At 42.7% G+C, this 24,566-nt stretch overlaps 1 protein-coding gene across 5 annotated transcripts in view; it reads right to left on the minus strand.

The window, feature by feature from the left end:
• LOC126291656 (nuclear RNA export factor 1-like) overlaps nt 1-24,566 on the minus strand; it is a 190,704-nt gene that overhangs the window by 158,897 nt on the left and 7,241 nt on the right. For 4 of the 5 annotated variants that reach the window (XR_007551835.1, XR_007551834.1, XM_049985228.1 and 1 more), the window contains exons 3-4: nt 15,239-15,388; nt 765-1,054 (exon numbers count right to left, since the gene is read on the minus strand). Coding sequence is in view for 3 of the 5 variants with exons in the window: in XM_049985228.1 (XP_049841185.1) it covers nt 765-1,054; nt 15,239-15,388 (440 nt within the window). In the remaining 2 variants the exon portion in view is untranslated. The remainder of the gene's footprint in view (nt 1-764; nt 1,055-15,238; nt 15,389-24,566) is intronic. The other variant, XM_049985229.1, reaches the window with a different exon arrangement.

Below are 24,566 nucleotides of genomic sequence, written 5' to 3' on the forward strand. Positions count from 1 at the left end.
TTGATGTGCTGTGAAAAGCTCTGACGACTGGCCCTGTACTTGGTCTGTACGATGAGAGAGCACCTGCAGAACTACACACACATGCCAGTGCGTATGGGATCGGTGCTGTTCTGGTGGAGATTTCGGATGGAAAAGAGAAGGTTATAGCCTATGCTTCTAGGACACTTACAAAAGCCAAGAGAAACTACTCAACTACAGAAAGAGAATGTCTTGCTGTGATCTGGGCCATGTGCAAATTTCGACAGTATCTCTATAGAAGGCCAATCACAGTTGTTACAGACCATCATTCACTTTGTTGGTTGACAGGTCTTAAGGATCCCAAAGGATGACTCACTAGGTGGGCAACACGTCTTCAAGAGTATGACATTACCATAGTGTACAAAAGTGGAAGAAAACATCATGATGCCGACTAACTCTCAAGAAACCCTGTGAATTTTCTTCGAAACTTAAGTTAACTTAAGTTTTACTTTGGTATTATTCTCTCATTTACATTTTATTGCTGCTGTATTATTCTGCAGTAGCAAGCTAATGTAATATTCTTTGTTGGAGTATCAGTTTTTACCAGTCAAAAATACACAAATTTTGCTGGCACCAAAACCAACGAAAAAATTGCAGAATTCTGAAAATTTCCCAAATTTCTAACAAATTCCAGGGTTTTTGTTGAATGAAATTTTTTTGCAATTTTCCCATATATTTCCCAGTTGTCTCAGGGCATATGCACCCTGTGAAATACGGAAAAGTGTATTCACGAAGTGTTCACTTACCCTCCTTTGTGTGCACGTCCGACACTTGTGGTACTGCCTGGGCTGGCGCGGCACCTGTTGTCAGGGACTGGTAGTGGCTCTGTTGCACCAAGGGCAGCTGCGCCACGGGCGACTGCGCCACAGTGGGCTGCGCCATGGGTTGCTGTACCATCGGTGGTGGCAGCTCCTGCTGCTGCTGCTGCTGCTGCACTACACGTTGTCCTGCTGGGACTGGGGCTGTGGTATTGTATAACAGTGGCCCACTCTCCACAGTCGACTCTGGGATGACTTGGACTTGAGTAAGCACCCGGCTATTACACACAGCACATAAGATATTAAATCAACGAGGCTTAGAATTATATCAAAACAAAATGTACAAGCAATTTGCTATAGGGGGAAAGGTAACGACTTGGTGTATATTTGGGGTACTGAGTGGTTGTCAGACAGGCGAGGGAGATTCAGAACATTACTGTTCTACACAAATATGCAATATAATCAGTTACATACGCAACAGTTCACTATCACAGGGGATGTTCCCAGAGTGACTGAAGTATCCTATTTTTGGAAACAGAAACAATCAAATAGCCACATGTTTTCAGAAGTTGTAATTTTATTTACGTTACCTGTTTCGGCTTCTCATTAATGCCACCTTCAGGTCCCTACACACTAAATGTACAGAGAATCGGATACGTTGATGCGGGCGTAACCGGAGCCATCAACACCTGGATTCCGTGAATTCCAAAGACGTGACCTGACCTGACTTGACTTGCTGTCAAGTCTTCAAAGTACTCACTCCACAAATATCAAACAATGGAAAACCCAGGACGGAATGTACAATATTTTCCATCAACACCTGGATTCCGTGAATTCCAAAGACGTGACCTGACCTGACTTGACTTGCTGTCAAGTCTTCAAAGTACTCACTCCACAAATATCAAACAATGGAAAATCCAGGACGGAATGTACAATATTATGAAAACGGAAGTTGCCACTCGACGTATAGTGGAGGTGCCGAGCCGCAGATAGTCACAACCTGCCTATCTGTTACTCGACATCTCCGCTATATGGTGAGTGGCATCACTCCACGAATAAATTCACAGAATCTTGTTATAAACAGCTCTGCTTATGTGTACATCAATGTATCTGATTTTCTGTACATGGAGTGGATAGGAGTCTGAAGATGATATTGATGTGATGCCAAAACTGGTTGTGTAAATAAAGTGACACTTCTGAAAACATAAAGCCGTTCAGTGATTTTTCTTTGGCAAATATCTGACCGGCCACTGTCCCGTATCAGTGACAGATCAACAGATTATTAACGACATCCAATCGTTCTCACCACTCACTTCCTCCTCAAACCTAGATCTACTGCAAAATGTTATGTATGCACAAACTGTAACATCCCTCTCTCAAATTAAGATACTCGGTCAGTCTCAATTTGAATTTCAAAAGGGTCTCTCAACAGAACATGTTATTTTCCAATTCACAAATAAGATTATACAAAATTTAAATAAGAAAATATTACCACCTGGTATTTTCCATGACTTGTTAAAAGCATTCAGAGATCTTCCTGGTAACTTGTTTTCATTGTATCTAACTAAAAGGATTCAGTGTGTTGGATTACAAAACCCAGGGAGTGTAATAATGAAACTTAATCTTCAGAATAGGGTGCACCACAGTCATCAACACTGGGTTTACTCTCACTACCGTTATATCCCCCATGAACCATGGACCTTGCCGTTGGTGGGGAGGCTTGTGTGCCTCAGCAATACAGATGGCCGTACCGTAGGTGCAACCACAACGGAGGGGTATCTGTTGAGAGGCCAGACAAACGTGTGGTTCCTGAAGAGGGGCAGCAGCCTTCTCAGTAGTTGCAGGGGCAACAGTCTGGATGATTGACTGATCTGGCCTTGTAACACTAACCAAAACGACCTTGCTGTGCTGGTACTGTGAACGGCTGAAAGCAAGGGGAAACTACAGCCTTAATTTTTCCCAAGGACATGCAGTTTTACTGTATGATTAAATGATGATGTCGTCCTCTTGGGTAAAATATTCCGGAGGTAAAATAGTCCCCCATTCGGATCTCCGGGCGGGGACTACTCAGGAGGACGTCGTTATCCGGAGAAAGAAAACTGGCGTTCTACGGATCGGAGTGTGGAATGTCAGATCCCTTAATCGGGCAGGTAGGTTAGAAAATTTAAAAAGGGAAATGGATAGGTTAAAGTTAGATATACTGGGAATTAGTGAAGTTCGGTGGCAGGAGGAACAAGACTTTTGGTCAGGTGAATACAGGGTTATAAATACAAAATCAAATAGGGGTAATGCAGGAGTAGGTTAAATAATGAATAAAAGAAAATAGGAGTGCGGGTAAGCTACTACAAACAGCATAGTGAACGCATTATTGTGGCCAAGATAGACACAAAGCCCACACCTACTACAGTAGTACAAGTTTATATGCCAACTAGCTCTGCAGATGATGAAGAAATTGAGATAAAAGAAATTATTCAGATAGTGAAGGGAGACGAAAATTTAATAGTCATGGGTGACTGGAATTCGTCAGTAGGAAAAGGGAGAGAAGGAAACATAGTTGGTGAATATGGATTGGGGGGAAGAAATGAAAGAGGAAGCCGTCTGGTAGAATTTTGCACAGAGCATAACTTAATCATAGCTAATACTTGGTTCAAGAATCATAAAAGAAGGTTGTATACATGGAAGAATCCTGGAGATACTAAAAGGTATCAGATAGATTATATAATGGTAAGACAGAGATTTAGGAATCAGGTTTTAAATTGTAAGACATTTCCAGGGGCAGATGTGGACTCTGACCACAATCTATTGGTTATGAACTGTAGATTAAAACTGAAGAAACTACAAAAAGGTGGTAATTTAAGGAGATGGGACCTGGATAAACTGAACGAACCAGAGGTTGTAGAGAGTTTCAGGGAGAGCATAAGGGAACAATTGACAGGAATGGAGGAAAGAAATACAGTAGAAAAAGAATGGGTAGCTCTGAGGGATGAAGTAGTGAAGGCAGCAGAGGATAAAGTAGGTAAAAAGACGAGGGCTAATAGAAATCCGTGGGTAACAGAAGAAATATTGAATTTAATTGATGAAAGGAGAAAATATAAAAATGCAGTAAATGAAGCAGGCAAAAAGGAATACAAACGTCTCAAAAATGAGATTGACAGGAAGTGCAAAATGGCTAAGCAGGGATGGCTAGAGGACAAATGTAAGGATGTAGAGGCTTATCTCACTAGGGGTAAGATAGATACTGCCTACAGGAAAATTAAAGAGACCTTTGGAGAGAAGAGAACCACGTGTATGAATATCAAGAGCTCAGATGTAAACCCAGTTCTAACCAAAGAAGGGAAGGCGGAAAGGTGGAAGAAGTATATAGAAGGTTTATACAAGGGCGATGTACTGGAAATGGAAGAGGATGCAGATGAAGATGAAATGGGAGATACAATACTGCGGGAAGAGTTTGACAGAGCACTGAAAGACCTGAGTCAAAACAAGGCCCCGGGAGTAGACAACATTCCATTAGAGCTATTGACGGCCTTGGGAGAGCCAGTCATGACAAAACTCTACCATCTGGTGAGCAAGATTTATGAGACAGGCGAAATACCCTCAGACTTCAAGAAGAATATAATAATTCTAATCCCAAATTGACAGATGTGAAAATTACCGAACTATCAGTTTAATAAGTCACAGCTGCAAAATACTAAAACGAATTCTTTACAGACGAATGGAAAAACTGGTAGAAGCGGACCTTGCGGAAGATCAGATCTGATTCCGCAGAAATGTTGGAACACGTGAGGCAATACTAACCTTACGACTTATCTTAGAAGAAAGATTAAGAAAAGGCAAACCTACGTTTCTAGCATTTGTAGACTTAGAGAAAGCTTTTGACAATGTTGACTGGAATACTCTCTTTCAAATTCTAAAGGTAGCAGGGGTAAAATACAGGGAGCGTAAGGCTATTTACAATATGTACAGAAACCAGATGGCAGTTATAAGAGTCGAGGGACACATAAGGGAAGCAGTGGTTGGGAAGGGAGTGAGACAGGGTTGTAGGCTCTCCCCGATGTTATTCAATCTGTATATTGAGCAAGCAGTAAAGGAAACAAAAGAAAAATTTGGAGTAGGTATTAAAATTCACAGAGAAGAAATAAAAACTTTGAGGTTCACCGATGACATTGTAATTCTGTCAGAGACAGCAAAGGACTTGGAAGAGCAGTTGAACGGAATGGACAGTGTCTTAAAAGGAGGATATAAGATGAACATCAACAAAAGCAAAACGAGGATAATGGAATTTAGTCAAATTAAATCGGGTGATGCTGAGGGAATTAGATTAGGAAATGAGACACTTAAAGTAGTAAAGGAGTTTTGCTATTTAGGGAGTAAAATAAGTGATGATGGTCGAAGTAGAGAGGATATAAAATGTAGACTGGCAATGGCAAGGAAAGCGTTTCTGAAGAAGAGAAATTTGTTAACATCGAGTATAGATTTAATGGTCAGGAAGTCGTTTCTGAAAGTATTTGTATGGAGTGTAGCCATGTATGGAAGTGAAACATGGACAATAACTAGTTTGGACAAGAAGAGAATAGAAGCTTTCGAAATGTAGTGCTACAGAAGAATGCTGAAGATTAGATGGGTAGATCACATAACTAATGAGGAGGTACTGAATAGAATTGGGGAGAAGAGGAGTTTGTGGCACAACTTGACAAAAAGAAGGGACCGGTTGGTAGGACATGTTTTGAGGCATCAAGGAATCACAAATTTAGAATTGGAGGGCAGCGTGGAGGGTAAAAATCATAGAGGGAGACCAAGAGATGAATACACTAAGCAGATTCAGAAGGATGTAGGTTGCAGCAAGTACTGGGAGATGAAGAAGCTTGCACAGGATAGAGTAGCATGGAGAGCTGCATCAAACCAGTCTCAGGACTGAAGACCACAACAATAACAACAACCGTTATATATAAAGGATCTTCCACCGTGTATCCGCGAAGCTCAAAATCTCTTTGCTGACAATGGAAATCAGGATATATAAGTATTATAATTCAGCCTAAAATAGTAACTACTACAAGAGAAAGAAGAAATGCTACCCGAGTCCACCAACCTGTTAACTATACAGGACTGAGGAACATTTGATAGTTTTTGTATCACATAGCATGGTTTGGTTACCATAATGAAATGCTGGACACAAAAAAAAGAATTGTTGAAGAATTGAGGGGCCTTTAAGCTCTCAGCAGTACACTTAAAGATCTCTCAGTTACTGCTAAGGATTAGAATATCATGGATGTGTCTCCTAGGAAACTTCAAATATATTTCCTAGGATACGAAAAATATTTACAATAATGTTCCTGTCATGCTGATGGAATTAATACACACAAAGGGTGTCCCTTGGAGAATTTCATGTGACATCCTACACTGACCAGATACAATGTTCAGGTGCTCTTTACAAATTCAGCGATGGGTAAGTTTATGTGATAGACAACACTGCCTCAGACTGAACAGTGATACACAGTCACAGCATACACAAGGAATAATCAATCTACATCCACATCTACAGTCTGTGAGCCACTGTGAAGTGCACAGCAGAGGTTATGCTCCACTGTACCAGTTGTTAGGGCTTTTTCCTGTTCCAGTCACACACCGAGTGCGGGAAGCACGATTGCTTAAACCCCTCTGTGCGTGCTGTAATTAATCTAATCTTATCCTCACAATCGATATGTGGGCAGTTTATAAGGGGTCACAGTATATTCCTAATCCATCATTTAAAGCGAGTTCTTGTGACTTTGTAAGTTGACTTTCTCAGGCTAGTTTAGTCTCTCTTCAAGTGTCTGCCAGTCCAGTTTTTCAACAATTTTGTGACACACTCCCATGGGTCAAACAAATGAATATTCCGAGCAGTGACTGGATCACATGAATGCTGCACCAACCTTATAGTTCCACTGCATAACAAACTTGTTCTGTTAGCACTGTAAATAGCAATTATTCTTCATGTACCATAATTGTCCACAATACGCATTGTTGGTTGGAATACCATACCAGACTAACACAGCAGACCTACTTTTATTAGGAACATAACATAAGGAATTAGTAAAAATTGCAATATAGCACCAACAGTGCACTGACGTCATCAATAGTCCTACAATGGAAATACAAGAAACAACTCAAAATGGATAATGTCACTACCAACACAAAATCATCATCAACACAAAAACCAATATTCCAACAGAACCTTCATGATAACAAAAGCTCCTGCACGAAGAAGAAGAAGATTGCGAGAGAGAGAGAGAGAGAGAGAGAGAGAGAGAGAGAGAGAGAATATGAAATTTAGCAAATTGTAAAATATAAGTTAAGACTTATCGACTGAGAAAATACAAAACAAAATGAAAAACTAGTATTTATTACCATATATTTTTAAAAACAAAGATTCCAAGACTTACCAAGCAGGAAAGCGCCGGTAGACAGACACAATAAAATAACACACATACAAAATTTCGAGCTTTCGCAACCGGCGGTTGCTTCGTCAGGAAAAAGGGGAAGGAAAAGGAAAGATGAAAGGATGTGGGTTTTAAGGGAGAGGGTAGGGAGTCATTGCAATCCCGGGAGCGGAAAGACTTACCTTAGGGGCAAAAAAGGATAGGTGTATACTCGCACGCACACACACACACACACACACACACACACACACACACACACACACACAATCATCCATACATATACAGACACAAGCAGACATATTTAAAGGCAAAGAGTTTGCGCAGAGATGTCAGTCGAGGCGGAAGTGCAGAGGCAAAGATGATGTTGAATGACAGGTGAGATATGAGTGGCGGCAACTTGAAATTAGCGGAGATTGAGACCTGGTGGATAACGAGAAGAGAAGATATATTGAAAGGGCAAGCTCCCATCTCCGGAGTTCGGATAGGTTGGTGTTGGTGGGAAGTATCCAGATAACCCGGACGGTGTAACACTGTGCCAAGATGTGCTCGCCGTGCACCAAGGCATGTTTAGCCACAGGGTGATCCTCATTACCAACAAACACTGTCTGCCTGTGTCCATTCATGCGAATGGACAGTTTGTTGCTGGTCATTCCCACAAAAAAAGCGTCACAGTGTAGGCAGGTCAGTTGGTAAATCACGTGGCTCCTTTCACATGTGGATCTGCCTTTGATCGTGTACAACTTCCGGGTTACAGGACTGGAGTAGGTGGTGGTGGGAGGGTGCATAGGACAGGTTTTACACCGGGGGTGGTTACAAGGGTAGGAGCCAGAGGGTAGGGAAGGTGGTTTGGGGATTTCATAGGGATGAACCAAGAGGTAACGAAGGTTAGGTGGACGGCGGAAAGACTCTCTTGGCGGAGTGGGGAGGATTTCATGAAGGATGGATCTCATTTCGGGGTAGGATTTTAGGAAGTCGTATGCCTGCTGGAGAGCCACATTCAGAGTCTGATCCAGTCCCACGAAGTATCCTGTCACAAGTGGGGCACTTTTGGGGTTCTTCTGTGAGAGGTTCTGGGTTTGAGGGGATGAGGAAGTGGCTCTGGTTATTTGCTTCTGTACCAGGTCGGGAGGGTAGTTGCGGGATGCGAAAGCTGTTTTCAGGTTGTTGGTGTAATGGTTCAGGGATTCAGGACTGGAGCAGATTAGTTTGCCACGAAGGCCTAGGCTGTAAGGAAGGGACTGTTTGATATAGAATGGGTGGCAGCTGTCATAATGGAGGTACTGTTGCTTGTTGGTGTGTTTGATGTGGACGGATGTGTGAAGCTGGCCACTGGACAGATGGATGTCAACGTGAAGGAAAGTGGCATGGGATTTGGAGTAGGACCAGGTGAATCTGATGGAACCAAAGGAGTTGAGGTTGGAGAGGAAATTCTGGAGTTGTTCTTCACTGTGAGTCCAGATCATGAAGATGTCATCAATAAATCTGTACCAAACTTTGGGTTGGCAGGCTTGGGTAACCAAGAAGGCTTCCTCTAAGCGACCCATAAATAGGTTGGCATACAAGGTGTCCATCATGGTACCCATGGCTGTTCCCTTTAATTGTTGGTATGTCTGGCCTTCAAAAGTGAAAAAGTTGTGGGTCAGGATGAAGCTGGCTAAGGTGATGCGGAAAGAGGTTTTAGGTAGGGTGGCAGGCGATCGGAGTGAAAGGAAGTGCTCCATTGCAGCGAGGCCCTGGACGTGCGGGATATTTGTGTACAGGGAAGTAGCATCAATGGTTACAAGGATGGTTTCCGGGGGTAACAGACTGGGTAAGGATTCCAGGCATTCGAGAAAGTGGTTGGTATCTTTGTTGAAGGATGGGAGACTGCATGTAATGGGTTGAAGGTGTTGATCTACGTAGGCAGAGATACCTTCTGTGGGGGCTTGGTAACCAGCTACAATGGGGTGGCCGGGATGTTTGGGTTTGTGAATTTTAGGAAGTAGGTAGAAGGTAGGAGAGCGAGGTGTCGGTGGGGTCACGAGTTTGATGGAGTCAGGTGAAAAGTTTTGTAGGGGGCCTAAGGTTCTGAGGATTCCTTGAAGCTCCGCCTGGACATCAGGAATGGGATTACCTTGGCAAACTTTGTATGTAGAGTTGACTGAAAGCTGACGCAGTCCCTCAGCCACATACTCCCGACGATCAAGTACCACGGTCGTGGAACCCTTGTCAGCCGGAAGAATGATGATGGATCGGTCAGCTTTCAGATCACGGATAGCCTGGGCTGGGAGAAGGATTAAGGTTTTTCAAGAAAGATTGAGAGGCAAGACTGGAAGTGAAAAATTCCTGGAAGGTTTGGAGAGGGTGATTTTGAGGAAGAGGAGGTGGGTCCCGTTGTGATGGAGGACGGAACTGTTGCAGGCAGGGTTCAATTTGGATAGTGTCTTGGGGAGTTGGATCATTAGGAGTGGGATCAGGATTATTTTTCTTCGTGGCAAAGTGATATTTCCAGCAGAGACTACGAGTGTAGGACAGTAAATCTTTGACAAGGGCAGTTTGGTTGAATCTGGGAGTGGGGCTGAAGGTGAGGCCTTTGGATAGGACAGAGGTTTTGGATTGGGAGAGAGGTTTGGAGGAAAGGTTAACTACTGAATTGGGGTGTTGTGGTTCCAGATTGTGTTGACTAGAATTTTGAGGTGTTGGGGGGAGTGGAGCTGGAAGTGGGAGATTGAGTAGATGGGAGAGACTGGGTCTGTGTGCAATGAGAGGCGGTTGAGGTTTGTTGGAAAGGTTGTGGAGGGTGAGTGAGTTGCCTTTCCGGAGGTGGGAAACCAGGAGATTGGATAGTTTTTTGAGGTGGAGGGTTGCATGCTGTTCTAATTTGCGGTTGGCCTGTGGGAGGATGCTATGAACAGTCGGTGTCGATGTGGGAGAGGAAAGATTGAGGACTTTGATTTGGGATAGGAGTTGACGCGTGCGTTAATTGGCCGAGTCGATGTATAGGTGAAGGATTAGGTGGCTGAGGGCTATGGATTGTGCAGATTGGAACTGGTATAATATGAAAATGAGGCTAACAATTGCTTGATGAAGAAATTATAACGTTTAAACCTGTGGGAAGCTGCTAAAAAATAATCAGTTATATGGGAAAAACGGGAATGGAAATAAAACGAAAGTTGTTGGAAACAGCTGAGATGGTTGGTTAATGGGTGAAAGGAACTGAAGCTGTGAAATAGTATTCACGAGTTTAAACGAAATGTTTATAAACTTGGAACAGTGGATTTTATAGCAGCGGTAATGTTGAAAGCGTTAAAAGTTTTTAGGTTATGGTTTGGAAGTAAATTACATCTTATTGAGTATAATTAGGCAGGATAAAATGTACGGTCCCTTCCCTACAGCCTAGGCCTTCATGGCAAACTAATCTGCTCCAGTCCTGAATCCCTGAACCATTACACCAACAACCTGAAAACAGCTTTCACATCCCGCAACTACCCTCCCGACCTTGTACAGAAGTAAATAACCAGAGGCACTTCCTCATCCCCTCAAACCCAGAACCTCTCACAGAAGAACCCCAAAAGTGCCCCACTTGTGACAGGATACTTCGCGGGACTGGATCAGACTCTGAATGTGGCTCTCCAGCAGGCATACGACTTCCTAAAATCCTGCCCCGAAATGAGATCCATCCTTCATGAAATCCTCCCCACTCCGCCAAGAGTGTCTTTCCGCTGTCCACCTAACCTTCGTTACCTCTTGGTTCATCCCTATGAAATCCCCAAACCACCTTCCCTACCCTCTGGCTCCTACCCTTGTAACCGCCCCCAGTGTAAAACCTGTCCTATGCACCCTCCCACCACCACCCACTCCAGTCCTGTAACCCGGAAGGTGTACACGATCAAAGGTAGAGCCACGTGTGAAAGCACCCACGTGATTTACCAACTGACCTGCCTACACTGTGATGCTTTCTATGTGGAAATGACCAGCAACAAACTGTCCATTCACATGAATGGACACAGGTAGACAGTGTTTGTTGGTAATGAGGATCACCCTGTGGCTAAACATGCCTTGGTGCACGGCCGGCACATCTTGGCACAGTGTTACACTGTCCGGGTTATCTGGATACTTCCCACCAACACCAACCTATCCGAACTCCGGAGATGGGAACTTGCCCTTCAATATATCTTCTCTTCTCGTTATACACCAAGCTTCAATCTCCGCTAATTTCAATTTGCCGCCACTCATACCTCACCTGTCATTCAACATCATCTTTGCCTCTGCACTTCCGCCTCGACTGACATCTCTGCCCAAACTCTTTGCCTTTAAATATGTCTGCTTGTGTCTGTATATGTATGGATGGATATGTGTGTGTGTGTGTATGTGTGTGTGAGTGTGCGCGCGAGTATACACCTATGCTTTCCCCCCCCCTACGGTAAGTCTTTCCGCTCCCGGGATTGCAATGACTCCTTACCCTCTCCCTTAAAACCCACAGCCTTTCATCTTTCCTTTTCCTTCCCTCTTTCATGATGAAGCAACCGCCGGTTGCCGGTTGCGAAAGCTTGAAATTTTGTGTGTGTGTGTTTGTGTGTTATTTTATTGTGCCTGTCTACCGACGCTTTCCCACTTGGTAAGTCTTGGAATCTTTGTTTTTAATATATTTTTCCCTTGTGGAATTTTCTTTCTATTTTATTTACACCATATATTTTTATATTGATGACACTAGACTTACAGAGGTATGAATGTGTTTAGAGTCTAAATAAAAATTTTGAGAATTACTACTTTCCTCTGCTCCAAAAGATTACAGCCATATGTTATTATATAGTTTCTGGCCTCTAAACTTTTTATAAAATATTTGAACTTCATTGCTTCGATGAATTTATTGCTTTTACTCTGAAACTGGGTGGCAACACTGCCTGACTAATTCAGTTGTTTGTGATGGGTTCTTTGCTGTGTTATTATTAACTTCTTACACATTTGTCTTTCATTAAAACGTGATCTAGGTGTGTTACACAAGTAATCATTTATATATTTACATTTTAGGGGCTGTTCTATTTCCATTTCCGAGAAAGTGACATAGAAAACTTGCCTTTACACATGTCCTATTACAAGAAAAATGCTATTCTGAGAGAGAGAGAGAGAAAGAGAAAGAAAGAGAGAGAGAGAGAGAGAGAGAGAGAGGACAAGAAAAATGCGGTTCTGAGAGAGAGAGAGAGAGAGAGAGAGAGAGAGAGAGAGAGAGAGAGAGAGGAGCAGGTGAAAGGTTACAAATATCCATAAGGTGTGAAAATCAGGTATTAAATAAAGGGAAAATCTATCATCTTCCTCCACAAGGAAGATGTGAATGAAAGAGTACGTTCAGCCCGAAAATTGCATGCAGACTCTTCCAAATTGCCAATGACAACAGGAGAGTCACCATTAATATTTAAAGAATTGCCTGTAAAACTATGAAGTATCCACTTGTGCCTCCGCCGGATGCAGAAAACTCATTACTGTCGGACAACTGTACTGGGCTGATCCTGCCAAAGCTGCACCCCTCTCACTCCCGTCCCCCGAAAACCTCCTCATAAAAAGTCTTTCGACACTTCTTATATAAAGATTCAGATAATCATACACTTTTGTAAGTCAATTTAACAAAAATGAAGCATTACTGAAAAATATTGCTTAAATGAACCAGACTGATAAAAATACTGTATACAACAAATTAAATGTATCATTCCAGTAAAATTATAAACTGACTAAAAAAGTTTAAAGTAAAACAATATTATATTGAATTCTTGATGGCATCTACTACACATTGGTTTTAGTATGATGTATAGAAACAATAGATTTTAATTTGTTCCTGGGATGAAACATACCACTTCTGTGAAGTGATGTGTTGCACAGTGTTCATAGTACCGATGAATAATGATCGCCAAATGTGCAATTAATTTTTATTAGGTGGTTTAGTAAGTCTGGCCATATATATTGTCTAGAGATTTCATACTATCTGTGCAAGTAAGAGTGTGTGCAGATGCAGAGTTTCTGGGAGACACGGCGAGGCTGCAGTTTGGTCACATTCAGCAGCAGCTGCTAGTTTCACCGTTACTCGGTGCAGCTGCACCCCCGTGTTGGAGATGTGCCGTACTCAACGACAGCAGGCTATGTCACGAAAGGGAGAGAAGAAAATTGGTCTACTCTGAAGCCTGAAAAAGAGCTGTGTCTAACTGTCTGTTGATTTGTAACACTAGATGCAATTACTAATCATAATGGCAGACAGTTATTGTACTGGATGTTCTGAGACTATTTGCTGGAACAACATATGTACATCTTCAAAGAGTGGCTTCTGTTACTCATTATAATTTACTGGAAACAGATAATAAAAATTCCACTCCCAGAACAGGCCAAACTGCACAGGAGATGAAAGGAAGAAAGAAGATATCTAGAAGGGAGATGTAATCCTGATAACCAAGTAATTTCTGAATCCGTACACATTAGCATCAGAATCAGTACACGAAGCCCCTCAGGCCGTCCAAATGCAGCAGGAAACATCTCAGTGCATAAATTTCTAATACAAAATAAAAGAAAAAGCACTATAAAGAATAGGGAAATATCCCTTTCCAGAAATTGTGATTTTATTATTTTATTTTGCATCTCCTCATTCAGAATGCAGCAAACTTACTGATTATGTCATCGAGATACAGTTTAGCAATCGTTTCACATTCTATCTATAGTAAACAGTTTTTATCATCTTCAATATTCTGAAACTGCAATGGCAAGGCGTTGCAGCCTGTAAGGATCCTATATCATAACATGTTGAGTTATTTGCTATTATTTCTAAGATTTGAAAGTCAAACTGGCGAACTGCTTAATCGCAGTGACTGTACGGCAGGTACCTCTGGTTTTGTCAAGGTAGAATTTGAAAGTAATTGCTACCAGATGATAATGTTTTAAAATAAAGTCTGACTGTTGTTGTGCCGGGTGCCAGTGCTAGGTGGCATTCAGCAGTCTACAGTCAGTAAGCAGTACTATGTCACGTGAACTGCGCAGTCGGGTTGAGAATATGAGCAGGTCGGCACTGTTTTGTTGAAATAATCCGTTAGTAATAGAATTATTTGCACAGTGTTAATTCGTTTGAGAGTTCCAGTGTGAAAAATCAACAAGGTATAGAAGCTCGCGGAATATTAATTACGTGTGCATATTCAGAGGTGTTTGCTCTGAATCGTACTTACAACAATAAATCATACTGTTCACATTCCACTAACAATAACTATCTTTCATAATACCTGATATGATCCATTTCCTTCAATTAACTATCACTGTATTACATTTGTTTCCTAGTTGATGGAACTTAGAGTGGTGGCAGTATCACTGTAATACAGCCACGCCACCACCATCCTGTTATAAGTCGCTAAAACTGTCATAAATATCCTCAGAGCAATTTTCATGTTTGGACAAACACCTCTAAAGCTATTCTTTGAAAAACCTTCCAAATATCCAAATGGAAAGCACTGCCAATGCTCTTATCAGCATTTTCATCCAGACATAGGAAGCAGCTATTTTGTTTACCGGTTCTGCTGTATCAATGTCTCTACTATCTTTGCCACCAAAATCAGCTGCAAGTTTTTCAAAACAAGATACAGTATTTCATTTAAGGTGACTCATGATGAGAAATTAAATTCAGATAAAATGGTGTGATATCTATGTAACTTTCACTTATTATTTGACAAATTATACTTCCAAAATTTCTAGCTCAAACAACCTCAGCTCCAGTCCTCAGCTGGCAGAATTTGAAAGCCTCCAGGCAAACAGTATCTTTATTTCAGCACCTGATCGCAGACCTCCGAGACCCTACAATACTGTAGCAAAGTAGCGGCAAGAACTCTGTTGCCAAACACAAGTGAGACGAGCAGGCGGCAACTGTGTTGCACACAACATGCATTAAGGCAGACATTTGCTCGGTAGCAGTCATTTCTTTATAATGCTACTTGGATGAAATGACACCGTGACTACAGTGTGCGTTTGCCACCACAGGCCGAGATAAAGGCTTCTTCTCACAGGCAGACGAGTGGAATGTGAGAAGTAGGAGAATCCCCTTACCTTTGATACATTTCCTCCTTAAGTAGGTGTTCTTGCAACTTTCTTGCTTTTAGCTTCTGACGACTTTTACATCCTCTTGACCTGCGCACACGTGGGGGATGTATCATGCCTTGCTCTGGAAATGGTGCTGACTGTGGGTCTCCTGGCACGCTGCCAAGAATGAAGGACTAATTAATACTTTCAGTGGCTAAGGAAAGGTGCAATTGGGCTGATAATGACAAAACTCTGTTTGGTAATGACTGGATCAGGATTAAGAAAACCTATTTTGCAACTTCCTAGCATTCTTAGATATCAGAAAAAAATATTTTTTTTAAAAAAAAAGGAAAGAAAAGGAAGAAAAGAAAAAGAAAGGAAGAAAAGAAAAAGAAAGGAAGAAAAAGAAACTGACATTTTTGTCAGGACACATGACAGCTCGTCTCAAGTTTTCCATAGCTGCTTGCGTATCTCTAGTTTGGTGTCACGCAGTGTGGTTATGTAGCACTCCGGAGCTCAAGGCGAGGGGGATTCGGCATTGGGCAGTGAGATGAGTCCATAAAACTTGGCTAGAAGACTTACAAGGAAGTGCACACAGATGGTAGCCCAGAGGGCTGTGGGGCCTCTCAGCACTACGGTTGTGCCCCATTTTAGTCGCATGTTGGCCAGTAGGCAAAACTTATTTTGTCCATTAACACCATATTTACAGAGAACAAAGCCGATCTCCTGGAAGTGAAGCAATTACTGATACGAACTATGGATCCGAGCATTGTTATTGCTTCCTGCTGAATGTGTATAGGCAGCATGGTTGGGAGCTAGCTTGAGACTGTATTTTAAAAGACTGTCTTCACATACATTGGCTCCGGCTATGTGCAATCTGGCACAGTTAAGCTTGTGTGTGAGTGATTTGTTTTAAATTCATATACTTATTTGTACTGATACTGATGGAAAACCTGATAAGTTCCACTATTGCTCATGTGGACTGTTAACTTTAAACAACAGTTCCGTCACTGGAAGGTTGTTCTCCTGGGTGTATCTGATCTGTTATTTACTTGTAGGCTCACTGCTGGAACTGTGATAAACTGTAAGCTACTGAAGCTTAATTTGCCTTGTTTTAAGTTTTGGATTTTTACGTGTAGCATGCTGCATGGCATTGTACATCTTGGTGATGTAAAATTGAAACCTAGTTAAGATCTTATTGCAAATTATATGTTTAAGATTTCTGAAAATCTATTGTGCTGTCTGCTTAGCAGAGTAATTGCATTCTCTCGTTTTTGTGAGCTCATTCATGATACTGAGGTTTCAAGATAGTAAATTCCAAGTATTTCAGGTGATTATTTAAATGTGTCAGTCCCAAGCATAGTGGCTTAGTGCTATGTTTTGCTAATGAAAATTTAATATTTTTACTGTAGTTCTAATTTTGCCTACCCTCTGTGCAGTTAGCGTGAGTTTTTCTGTGTACTTCAACTAATTAGTTTTTTATCCTCAGTCTGCCTCCTACCCCAGTTGTATTCCCTTGCTCGTGTACGGCTACCTCGTTTGCGTTAACTGTATGAGCTTTGGTCACTGAGAGGGTCATGCTACGCAGACTGCACACCTGCAATCCACAAGGGATGCCAACACACTGGGTGAAACACCCTGTTGCAACTAGTCCATGAAACAATGGCCAAAGTTGAGTTTTTCTTCTTTGTGGTTTGAAACTGGCCCTGGGCCTTTAATATTTCATGTAATAACTAAAACTTTAGTTTCCAGGTTCCATAAGTTATATATTGTACTGTTTCATGTTCTTATATCTGGTCTGTTACTGTGTCGATTAACAGTTTTTTATGCACTTAGTCCTTCCTTGATAGTATGTTGTTCTGGATCATGTTTACCTAAGGCAACACTGTTTATCAAATGTTAATTATTCTTGTAAATTTCATCCAGTTAAATTTTGCACAGCATCCAGCCTTTCTACTTGTCTAGTTGTGCCTCAGGGGGGATAATGTGTGTAAGGATAACTGCCACCTGTGCAGTTCAGAAAAGCTGATGGTGGGGGGAAGACTCCATATGGCTCAGGTAGTGAAGCAGCTATTGAAACAAAGTGTGTTGTCTTCAGCTGCATGTTGTGCCACACAGTGGTCTACTCTGCTCTCGGCCACAGCATGGCGGTAGCTGTTCATCTTGGCGGACAGCTGGTAGGTGGTCATACTAATACAAAAAGCTGTGCAATGATTGCAGCAGAGGTGGTAAATGACATGGCTGCTTTCACAGGTGCCCCGACACCCAATGGTGTAGGATAAACCTGTGACAGGACTGACATAATAAGTGCTGGATAGGTGGATTGGGCAGGTTTTCCTAGGTCTTCCATAGTGATATGATCCTTGTGACAAGGATTTGGGACTGGGAATGGCGCAGAGATGGAATAGGATGTTGTGGAGGTTGGGTGAGTCATGGAACACCACTTTAGAAGAGGTGGGAAGTTTCTTGGGTAGGATGTACCTCATTTCAGACCATAATGATGGGTAATGTGGTAATGTGGTTCAGTTGTTCCCGTCCAGTGTGGTATTGGGTGATAAAGGGGATACACTTTTGTGACTGGCTCTTGGGGTTGGTAGGAGGATTGGAAGTGTGAGGGGAAATGCTACAGGAGATCAGGAGATAGGTTAGCTGTGATTCAGGCAAGCTCATCGAAGCCTGAATGTATGTCACAAATAGAATATTCCGGTAAAGAACTGACCACAGTTGATTCTGTAAAATTTCTTGGGATAACTTTAAATAAAAACTTGCAATGGACCGACCATGTGGACAGTTTACTGAAGAGATTAAATAGTTTAGTTTATGCAATGAGGGTACTACACAAAGTAACGGATTTAACAGTGAAGAAAACTGTATACCACTTATAAGACATGGAATAATATTTTGGGGTGCTGAAAAGACAAACCTCCTTCGAATCTTCAAAAAATCAGAGCAATGACAGGAGCCAATTGTAGACATTCATGCAAACCACTATTCAAAAGCCTGGACTTCATGACAATCCCTTCCATCTTCATATATGAAATACTTCTCTTTGAACAGAAAAACTCACATCTGTTTGAAGGAAATACATCCACACATGCCTATGAAACTAGACATAAATTGAAATACATGCTACCTTGTCACCGACTCACAGTATATGAAAATACTCCATATTACATGGCTCTGAAGATCAGAAATAAGATAAGGTCAATATTTGGTGAATCCACATTGGGGACCATTGCCACATACCTAAAAAGCAAATGTTATTATAGTCTAGAAGAATTTCTAAATGAATAAAAAGCAATATTATAGTTTAGAAGAATTTATAAATAGGAATAGGGAGTAAAGATGCAAGTACAAATGGTATACTTTCGAAGCCATATAGATACAAAGTATACACATTCACTTTATATTCATGTTTATATATAGAATTATATGGTGGTTTGTGTCCCGTTCAGTACATCCATACTTCATATAGGTGTGTGAAGGCTATAGTAATGATTCAATGAGTTAGGAAAAGATTTAAAATATAATTTTGTATTTTTATTATAATAAGCAATGTATGTATGTATATATGACGTATTTCCTGTAGTATATAAAATACTGTAACAACTTAGGCTAAAGACTGACGAGTCACCAATGTTCTCAATCGAATGATTGTATAAAAACATGTTATGTGACAATAAAGTATCTTATATTATCTTATCTTATCTAGCAGGAGTGTGTTTGACATCCTGAAAGAGCACTTTGGGGACTGCATTCTGGCTCCGGGGTACCAAGAGGCCACTGGCATGGGCCTCAATTGGCCACCATATTCTCCGGAGCAGAACACATGCAACTCCTTTCTGTGGAGCTATATTGAAGACAAGATGTGCAGCAATAACTCTAAAAACATTGCTGAGCAGAAAACAGCCATTCAGGTCATTGACAGCATCAATGTTCTGACACATCAGAGGGTCATGCAGAATTTCACTGTCAGTACCATATCGTCACTAATGATTGCAGGCATACTGAGCATGTCATAACCTAAATCTAAATAACTGTAGTGGCATTTAATATTGAATCAAGTACGTGCATGCCGTAATTTGTAACTAATTTACAATTTCTTCATCTAGTTCAATAATTGTCACCCTGTACCTTCCATTCAAATAAGAAGTAGTTGTGGATTAAGACCAAGTTAGTAAGGAGTATGAGGAACAAGGTAGTGGATTTAGAGTCTGAAGGACATTGGAAAAGGTAGTGTTCAACAGCAATAAGACCATGGACATGAGGGATGTTGGTGTATAAGGAGGTGGCATCAACAGCAACAAGTAGGAATCCAGGAGGTAAAGGTTGGTAGGTTGGTTGGTTTTGGGGAGTAAAGGGACTAAACTGCAGGTTTATCAGTCCCTTTTCCCAAGGTCACACAGGTCTTGGATGAAACCATACCCCAAATGAATCACTTAAAATTGTGGAAATGAACAAAATGCATAAAAAAGAACTGTATAACCACACAGAAGGAGAAAATGAAAGAAGCAAGTTAAAAGTGAGCCAGCCACTCTGCAACACACTAAAATCTCTGACCTAAAAGCACAAGACAAGAGAAACATAGATAGTAAAAATATGAACACAATGTCAGACAGACAGCACCAGGGAGAGGGAGGACGAGTTAAAACTGAAATAGGTTGAAGGCCTGGGAGAGAAGGCTACACACCCTCCCTTAGACTGAGCGATAAAAACACCCCTCTCGAATAAAAGGTAAAAGTAGATCAGCCATTGACGTATTATCACCTAATAACATAGGTAATGAGTCAGGAAGGTTAAAAGACAGCCTCAAGGTGGCTAGATTAGGGCAGTCAAAAAAAATATGGACTACTGTCAATCAAGAGCTCCAGCAACACTGGGGTAGGTCCTCACGATGAAGGAGGTGACCGTGATTCAGCCAAGTATGGACGATGCAGAGGCGGCAAAGGACAACAGAGTCACTGTGAGTGGCTCACATGGATGAACTCCACACATTGGTTGTCTCCATGATAAAATGTAATTTATTTGGTGTACTTAGTGTATGCCACTCGGTATTCCAGACCCCGAGACCCCGAAAACTTAACAGCGTAAGACTGATCGGAGATCTGTCTCCAATGTCCCGATCTCCAGAGATGGTTTACCGGTAGCCTGGGATCCACATGAAAGCCACTGAATGTCCATGGTTTACAAGGGGATAAACAGACCCATGGATAGTCATTACCAAAAGATGTTGAGGGAAGCACTGGTGGAGAGCTTGTAGGTTGCTTAAGAATTCACTACAGATGAGGAAGGACTCACCTGCGCAGGAGCAAATACGCTCAAGAGCACGAGATATGGCCACTGACTCTGCAGCGGAAACACTGCAGCTATCCAGCAATTACTGCTGTTCAGTATGTCCAGTGTGAGCATAAGTGAAGCCAGTGTGACAATGAACCATCAAGCCATCAGTGTAGGCTATTTATGAGCCCTGGACCTTGCAAAGAATAGAGAAAAACTGATGGCGGAGGGCCTCAGGAGGACCTGAGTCTTTTGTGCCTTGTGATGGCTCCACATGAAGCTGTGGCCAAGGCACCGACCATGGACGTTGACGTGAGTGGATTTGGAGGAAAATCGGGAGAGGGAAAGACTCAAGTTCAGTGTAAAAAGACCTGACATGGACTGCAATTGTAACCCCTGATCTGGTTGGTTGGTTTAAAAGTGAAGGGAAAGGGACCAAACTGCAAGGTCATCGGTCCCTTGTTCCCAGTGGAACAATTACCCAAGGGAAAGAAGAAAACAAAGAAGACATACGGCACAATAACAGAAAATAGAAAGAACTAGAAGAATGACAGAAGGACAACACACACTACAATGGGCAAAACGGGACAAGAAAAATCACAGAGACGTAAGGAACGGTGAGAAGAAATTAAAAACAAGAAAGCATGGCTGGCTGACCATGAGAATAAAAGAGAAGAATCCAGCCACTCTGCAACACATTAAAACCGCCACCCTAAAAGCCCTAGGGTGGAGGACACAGAGGGACAAAGGACATGCACTAAAACTCAGATCAGATGATAAAAACCACCCTCACAAATAAAACATAAACCTAAAGCTGCTGTTGAGGCATTGTCACCCAACACCGAAGGTAGGGTGCTGGGAAAGTTAAAAGGCCGCCGCAGAGCAGCTAAAAGTGGAAAATCCAGCAAGAGGTGAAAGACTATCATTTGGGAGCCACAGCAACACTGAGGTGGGTCCTCACGACAGAGGAGGTAACCACATGTGAGCCACATATGGCCAATGTGGAGCCATCAAAGGACAACTAATTCCCTGTGAGAAGGGAAGACTTCCACACATTCGCAGTCTCCTTAATGACACACAGTTTGTTGTGCATACTGTTATGCCACTGTCTCCCAAAGCCTTGCGGCGTAAGACAGAACAAAGGTCAGTTTCAGAGATGCCCATCTCCAGGAAAAGTTTCCACGTAGCCTGTTTGGCCAGCCTGTCAGCAAGTTCGTTGCCTGGGATTCTAATGTGTCCTGTGGTCCACACAAACACCACTGAACGACTGGACCGTTCCAGGGCAGAGATAGACTCATGGATGTTTGCTACCACAGGACGGCGAGGGCAGCACTAGTTGATAGCTTGTAAGCTGCTCAGGGAGTCAGAACAAAAAAAGACGCATCAGAACAGGAACGGATGTACTGAAGTGCACGAAATATGGCCACAAGCTCTGCAGTGAATACACTGCAGCCAGTGGGCAAGGAATGCTGTTCAATATGGACTCTGTGGACATAGGTGAAACCAACATTACCATCAGCCATCGGTGTAAATGACTTCAGAGCCCCAGAACACATCAAGAATCAAGAGGAAGAGCCAGCAGAGAGCTACAGGGTTAGTGGAGCACTTAGGCCATGCAAAAGTTCCAGATAAAGTTTCGGCCAAGGTGTACACCATGGAGGTGTACAGGAATGGACCCCAAGTAGAGATGGTAAAGAGAAGGACTCCAGTTTGGAGAGAAGGGATCGCATGCGAACCTCAATCGTGAGCCCTGACATGGGCCACCGATGGGGGAGAACTGCCATGGATGGGAAAAGGAGATGGTAATTTGGAAGCTCAGAAGAACTATGAATGTGTGCAACATAACTGGCGAGCAGTTACACATGTTGGACCTACAACAGAGGGACTCCGGCCTCCACCAGGACACTGGACTTGTTCTAAAAGCTCCCATCACTAGGCAAACGCCACAATGGTGCACTGGGTCAAGTAAATGCAACACTGAGGGTGCAGCCGAACCTTTAACCAGACTCCGATAGTCAAGGTGGGATTGAACAAGAGCTCGGTAGAGCTGCAGCAGCATAGAGCGATCTGCACTGCAGTTAGTGTTGCTCAGGAAGTGGAGAACATTGAGGTGCTGCCAGCACTCCTGCTTAAGCTGACGAAGGTGAGGTAGCCAAGTCAATTTGGTATCAAAAACCAGTCCTAAGAAGCGATACATCTCCACTACAGTGAGCAGATCATCAGTAAGATAAAGTTCAGGTTCCAGATGAATGGTACGACAGCGATAGAAGTGCATGACACACGACTTCACATCTGAAAACTGGAAGCCGTGGGCTAGAGCCCATGACTGCGCCTTGTGAATGGCTCCCTGTCGGTGCCTCTCAGCAACTCCAGTATTTGAGGAGCAATTCGAAATGCAGAAGTCATGAGTGGGACTGCAATGCCACAATGAGGAAGTGGGCTAAAGATATAAATGCACAATGGACACGTTGCACCATGTAAGGCACCCTTCCCCAATTGGCTCACTCTTCAAGAAAATTTTGAGAAATGAAGGTCAAACCTTACAGGGGACCATCACATAAAGGCTGAAAGGTGTGAGACTCCTTTTAGTCACCTCTTACAACAGGCAGAAATACCTCGGGCCTATTCTAACCCCTGGGCCCACAGGGGGACCTGATATGGACCACTGTCACGGGAGATGGGTTGCCATGCTAGGAAAAACGAGTCAGCAATTTGGGTGTTTAGGCAAGCTAAAAATATGCGCAGTATAATTGACAAGCAGCTGTTGCTGCCTGATCTGCAATGGTGGAAACCGAGCTTCCATGAGTAGAGTGTTCACTGGGCTCGTTCGGAAAGCTCCCGTCACAAGTCAACCTCAACAATTGTGTAAAGGATCCAGCATCTGCAATACTGAGGGTGACGCTGAACCATACGCCAGGCTCCCATAATTGAGATTGAGATGGGACTGTACGAGGTGTTTGTACAGCTGCAACAATGTAGGGCAAACTGTATCCCGGTCGGTTAGATTCAGACATCAGAGAATGTTAAGATGCCACCGGCAAATCTGCTTAATCTGACAAAGATGGGATTGCCAAGTTAAGCGGGCATCAAAAATCAGTCCCAAAAAGTGACACATATCCACTACGTTAAGTAGTTGGTCATTGACGTAAAGTTCTGGATGTCAGTGGACAGTACAATGACGACAGAAGTACGTGACGCAAGTTTTGGTGCTGAAAACTGGAAGTCAGGGGGTGAGTGTCCATGACTGTGCCTTTGGTATGGCTGCCTGCAGTTGACATTCAGCCACACCAATAGCAGATGAGCAGAAGCAAATACAAAAGTTGTCAGCATATATGAAGGGTGATTACTGAGGACCTGACTGCTGCTTCGAGACCATTAATGGCCACCGAAAAGAGTGGGATGCTTAGTACACAGCCCTGCGGGATCCCATTCTCTTGGACATGGGGGGAACTGTGAAGTCGAGCACTGAACGTGTGGAGCAACAAAAAATTCTGTATAAAAATTGGGAGCGGGCCCCTGAGATCCCACTCTCACAGATTAGTGAGGTTGTAGTGTCGCCAAGTGGTATCATAGGTCTTCGTCAGGTCAAGAAAGATAGCAATAAGTTGATTACAGCAGGAAAAGTTGTTCCGATAGCAGACTCCACGTATAACAAATTGTCAGTGGTGGAGCGACCTTGGCAAAACCACCCTGAGACAGAGCCAGAAGGCTACGAGGACAAGCGAATGCAACTGATGGCTCACCACACATTCAAGCAGCTTGCACAGAATGTTACTGAGGTTAATAGGACATAAGCTATCCATATCTAGTGGATTCTTACCAGGTTTTAGAACTGGAATGATGATACTTTCTCGCCTTTGTGACAGGAATTCACCATCAATCCAGATGCGGTTGAAGACGGCAAGGAGTGGACTGGTAACCCACTTGACAGATTTGGTGACGGATGCTGTCTGGCCCAGGGGATGTGTCAGGAAATCTGCAAAGGCACTGAGAAATATGCACTCAGTGAATGGAGCATTATACGGCTCAGGGCTGAGTGTAGCAAAAGGCAGCTGTTGATGTTGATGTTCTGCCCGTT

This window comes from Schistocerca gregaria, chromosome 9 (genome assembly GCF_023897955.1).
Source record: "Schistocerca gregaria isolate iqSchGreg1 chromosome 9, iqSchGreg1.2, whole genome shotgun sequence".
NCBI classification, from domain to species: domain Eukaryota; kingdom Metazoa; phylum Arthropoda; class Insecta; order Orthoptera; family Acrididae; genus Schistocerca; species Schistocerca gregaria.